At 31.8% G+C, this 5,437-nt stretch overlaps 1 protein-coding gene across 3 annotated transcripts in view; it reads left to right on the top strand.

Moving 5' to 3' along the window:
• LOC108684547 (DE-cadherin-like) overlaps nucleotides 1-5,437 on the top strand; it is a 141,267-nt gene that overhangs the window by 286 nt on the left and 135,544 nt on the right. For 2 of the 3 annotated variants that reach the window (XM_018188929.1, XM_018188927.1), the window contains exon 2: nucleotides 15-329. In XM_018188929.1, the coding sequence (XP_018044418.1) occupies nucleotides 197-329 (133 nt within the window). In that variant the 5' untranslated portion in view covers nucleotides 15-196. The remainder of the gene's footprint in view (nucleotides 1-14; nucleotides 330-5,437) is intronic. The other variant, XM_018188928.1, reaches the window with a different exon arrangement.

Raw genomic sequence — 5,437 nt, 5'->3', positions numbered from 1 at the left:
GTATATATACATAGAGTTAATGCAAAACAGAGGTGGGACATGATGAAAGGCGCGTGTGGAAACAGTGTGTGTAGTGATCGTTGAAACTTTTAAAGTTCGCGGGCCAAAAAAAAAAGGAGGGAGCGTCGGGAAGAGGTCAGCGACGCAAAAAGGAGAGGATAGATGCCGAGGACATTAGACGCTGGACCGCCATTGGATGTGGAGGTGGATTCGGGGACCGTTGACGATGCTGGGAAAATGCGTCGCGCGGCGGTCCGGGGCGAAGCCCCGGCTTCTCATTGCACTGCCTACATCACTTGCCTTACTGTTGTTACTTTGCGGAACTCTCGGTGAGTTAACCATATTTTTCTCGAGATTACGCGTGTTCTTTACGAAGGCGCGTCAGTGTGTTTGAATCTGAATCTTACCGCGCTTGCGCGAATGAGATTTGCACGCGCGGTTACTGCACCGATGGCTCACAACGGGGCCTCAAAGTCCTCAAAGCTCTGAGCTGAGACCTAGCGAACTAACAATGTCGTTGCGATTCGTTGAAACGCACTATATGTTGCTCTATTTCTTCTGCTAGGTCAGCACATTCGAAAGAGAAACCGTAGATCTGTTCGTGTTACTTGCACTTTTTGCTCTCAGCATCTTCACTTTCTCCTTTTTCGATGCAAGAAAGTTTTTGAAAAATTAAGTAAAAGAAGTTCATAAATTTGTTTAAAATAATATATTGGGTTAGGTAGAAAGTTTCTTTACAAATCGATACAAATACTTAGCAATCCGTATATTCTATTTTTAAAAAATTGACAATTACACTCCTTGATTTTCAGGATAAAAAGCAACGTTTCAGCTTTAAGAATCTATATTTATAATTGCGATACAATGATTTTTAACGAAGTTACGAACAATAAAGTAGAAACAATAAAGCTCAGAATGTTCCTTTTTACTTAATCCGCGAGTAACTCAGAAACAAAAAATTGTATGAATATTTTTAAAAAACGATTTTGTAGAGAAAGTTTCAAGCTTTTACGACAGATAGTCGAAAATTTGTTCAAATTTTTTTGGACACGCTACAGACCTACAAAGTGAAAAGAAAATTTTTCATCTTTTCCTGCTCATAGTTTTCTATATGCAAAAATTACAAAACTCATATAAATTCAAAAATATAGTAATCATTCAAAAGTAGAGATGTTAAGCTTTAAAAATCTTTTTTTTAATTTAAATTTTGATCATTTTTAACGAAGATATTGTTGGGAAAAAGTCTTTTTACCAACTTGTAAAGAGACTTTTTTCCAATAGTTTCTATGATATAAGGATTTAAATATAGTCAATTATAGACTATATAGGTTTAGATCAAGAGGTAAATCGCTAATCAAAATTATGTACACTGAAAAAAAATTCTAAATTTCAATAAATATTTATTTGAATAATACCAAACTAAATATTTATTAAATATAAAAATAGATTTATTTGATACAAAAAACATTAATTTGATTTAACAATCACTTCTTTTTATTAAGTAAATATTTATTTATTGTAAGTAAATGTTTAGTTGGCAGTATTCAAATAAATATATTATTTAAATTTAGACTATTTTTTTCTCTGTATAAATCAATGCCTACTAATGCCTAGCAATGCCCATTAATACCCTAGTAATGCATAATCTCCGCTTATTATGATACACAATCCTCTTAAGTAATGTCTAGTAATGCCCAGTAATGCCTCAAATTTGTATACGCAATGCTCTCAGCGGTTTGAGTACCTCTTAGTTTAAATAGTCACTATAAGTTTTAATGAAAGCGCACTCATCAGTGCGACTAAGGGAGAAATACAGAATCGCTATAACGTATCACACATAATGCATAAGAAAATGAACCAATCAAAGTTTTTCATTTCTTTTCTTTCCATGAAATACAAGATTCTGATTGATTTATTTTCTTATAAACAAATATATAAAGTGAGGCTCGAAAGAATTTATCAATAAACGCAAATTCCAACTTTTACTTTATCTAAGCTAGATAAAGAAGAACTAAAACGAACTAAATTGTCGGGAATCATCAACTTGGAATTTGTGTTTTTATAATTTCGATTTATATTTTAAATTGATAAATATATTTTAAATTGATAAGGATCCGAATTGAAGAGTTGAAACGTATATATTTTTTTGTTGTTTTGTTACATTCACACGAAACTAAAGAATTTTCTGTGCATCCGAACAGCTGATGTAGGCTCTGATAGGCTTTTTTACATTTTTCACTGTTATTTTTTTATGCTTTATGCATTATGCGATATGCAAAGATCTGTGCTCCAGCCTTAATGGGCTTTTTAGAATAAGTCATTAGCTAATCTTAAGCTTGAAGAAATTGATCAATCATAGTTGATTATTCTTTTCACATTCGATTGTGATTTCGGTCAATTTCTCAAGACTTAAAACTTAGATAGTAGCTTATTGTAGAAAGCCTATAATACTATCGCACGCGCGACTCAGATATGTGGCTATCTAAATACATAGTTCATAATTGGCTATCTTTATATTCTTATCTCAAAAATCTTGGCTTAAAATAAAAATTTACAAACAATTTTTTTACTTAATTTTTCGAGAACTATCCTACTATAGTATTTTGAGTCGTGAATTTTGAGACATCTTGTATATTTATCTCGTTTTAAGTACAAAAAATTTTGAAAATTTCAAGCAATGTGAACAAACTTCGACCACTATTTGTAGTTGGTCCTTTAAGATTATTTTAAATACAGTGTTAAGATGTTATAAACTAATCAGAGAATCTGTACTAACCTTTTTTAGATATTACTTAAGATGATCTTAAAATTAGAACGGATTATAAATGCTGCTTTTAGTGCAATACCTATATTACAAGGAACTAGAGTCACTTTATAGATGTGCAGCTTGTCCGTAAGAAGAATGTATAGCATGTCGATGAGTCGATCTGTTACGTGCCATGTGTTAACAATTGTTAAGTCACATTTTTAACATAAAGTTTTTCTACACATGTTCCTGAATATTCCTGACAACCTTATTTCCGGCTATTCTTCTTATTTGTTTCACTTACTGTTTCCTTTCTGACCTTTTTTTTATCTATTCTAAAGATCCCTTTGAAATTCAGTCTTACAAATATTTTGACTCATCTCCAAACGGATTCTAGAGTCATCGTTACATACCTTAGTTTTATCATGTGTATTTTTGTTACTTGAAAATCTCACGTTATTGATTAGAATTTGTAGGAAGCTCCACCGCTTTAGTCGAAATAAAGATTCTTCTAGCTCTGATCGAATCAGTCTACTCTCGTAAGCCGAACTTGCAACATAGTCCTAAGCTCGCCTCTCGTATTAACGTTGAATAAAGCCTGTTCTGAAATCAGTTGTTGAATCTTATAATACTTTATATATATTGCTCTGTGCTCGTAATACGATCGAGGCTATTAGTGACCTCGGTTTTTCTGAAGTTTCTGAAATAATAGAAAAAAAATACAATAGTAAAATTCCGAGTATCTGACGTAAATAGGCCTGATACGTACTGATTACGAAATAACACAAAAACGAATGAAATACCATCTAATGGAAATTTAGCATAAGTTTCGTGCTTTCGAAGTTTCTTTCACGAAGCTTCGCAGGTGTTGAACAGCCTCTGGAACGACTATTTTTTTGTAATAACAGATTTACCAATTATTTTTAAAAAGATAAATTTATTTTAAATTGAATGAAGCGAGCGTGTGGTCGCAGTTTTCACAACAGTTAACTCAAAAGCTCGTGATTGAAGTTCGTTTCGGTTTCCGTGTCATGGAATGTTGGATAACGGAAAGTCGGATGATCGGGCTTCACTGTATTCAGTATTCAACGTATTTTTCGCATTTTTTTAAATTAATTCTATCAGATAGTACAGAATTAATTTTTTATACAGAACGAGATAATACGGGTGGGAGATTATTGTCTTGAACTCACAATATTCCCCGAGTAATATAAGTTTAAAATTCAAAGTTTTGTGTTATCGGTCTAACCGCGTAATTAATTTTGTCTGTTGCATTCAATTTATTTTTCAATTTGCTGGCCTCTTATCATAATTAATATTTGAGTTATTTTTATACGCGTCATTTAACAAAGTATGAATTAATATCCGTTTCAATCAATGTAGATTAACATTAATTTCGATTCAACTTACTTTTCATCTTTTTCTAGTTCTAAAAATTGAATCAAGATTGAAGTTAATTTACATTGATGGAAATGGGTATAAATCAATAAGTACATCTGTCGTTTCTCGAAAGCTCATACGACATTCGCATTTCGATTCGATAATTTTGTCTCGTAAGCTCGTTCTTTGACTCAGGCAAATTTTGTTATATTAAGCATTAATTATTGCGACTTATGTTTCCGAGCGATCACGGATGGTCGATCATAAAAGCTGTGAACTTATGTGTATGGTTAATAGTTGTTTGCAATGCTTACGTAATCATACACGGTGCAAAATTAACATTTGACCTAGATATTTTCCCACGATATACGGATTTCAATTAGTTTCTAATAATAACGATAAATTTATTAAACAGTTTGTAATTCGCGCATCGATTATGTGTATATGAATCGCTCTGTAACTTTTTTAACTGAGACACGCACGACTGGTGTTGCAAACAACGTGCACGATAAAAGAGGATAAAAGAGATAGCAAAATTGCTAGGAAAATCAAGTCGCGTTTTGGCACGAGCTGACTAAAAAGTTTCAAAAAATAGAAAGACAAGAAAGTTGCCCGTTAGACAATTTGCACTCAAAGAAGATGCATTCGAGCGAATAATGTTGTTTCAGTTGAACGTGACACTAAAAATGTAGGTTTGCGAAAAACTTTCCTGTCACGATTCTTACGATTACAATTGATGAATGTCAGACGACAATTACTAATTTTGATTCCACAATTGATCGTTATGAATCTGTTTGTTTCGAGAACTAAGAATCGAAAAAAAATTGAGTCATTATTCATTTGTTTTTCGATAAATCGTAAATAAAAATATCGTGAATATCCACGAGTCGCGTGGCTATAAATCTTTTGTGACAATTACGTATTTGTCAGACTTTCCAAGAACTATTTTTTATTTACTTTCAGTCGCGTACATAAGTGCATTAAGTTCGTTTAAAAGCTAGTCAATATAACATCAGCGGTTTACTGTTTATTGACATTCCGCATTGATAATCTCTTTTGTAGATGTGACATCACGTAATATATATATATTTCTCTATAATTTAAACAATCGCTCCTTTAATTAAATATTGTAATATTTTTATTCAAATGTTATAAAACATTTTACACAAGTTTTATATTGTATATATTCATACACACATGGTTTTCTTTTATTCATAAAGTAGAATCTCATAATTGAAGTACTACTTATTATATATATTTTTATATATTATTATATATTTTTTCTGCAATATTTAAATTGCTTCGTAAATT

This window comes from Atta colombica, unplaced genomic scaffold (genome assembly GCF_001594045.1).
Source record: "Atta colombica isolate Treedump-2 unplaced genomic scaffold, Acol1.0 scaffold135, whole genome shotgun sequence".
Classification (NCBI taxonomy): domain Eukaryota; kingdom Metazoa; phylum Arthropoda; class Insecta; order Hymenoptera; family Formicidae; genus Atta; species Atta colombica.
Note: the sequence above shows the minus strand (reverse complement) of the source record. Positions and strands in the feature narration are given on the sequence as shown.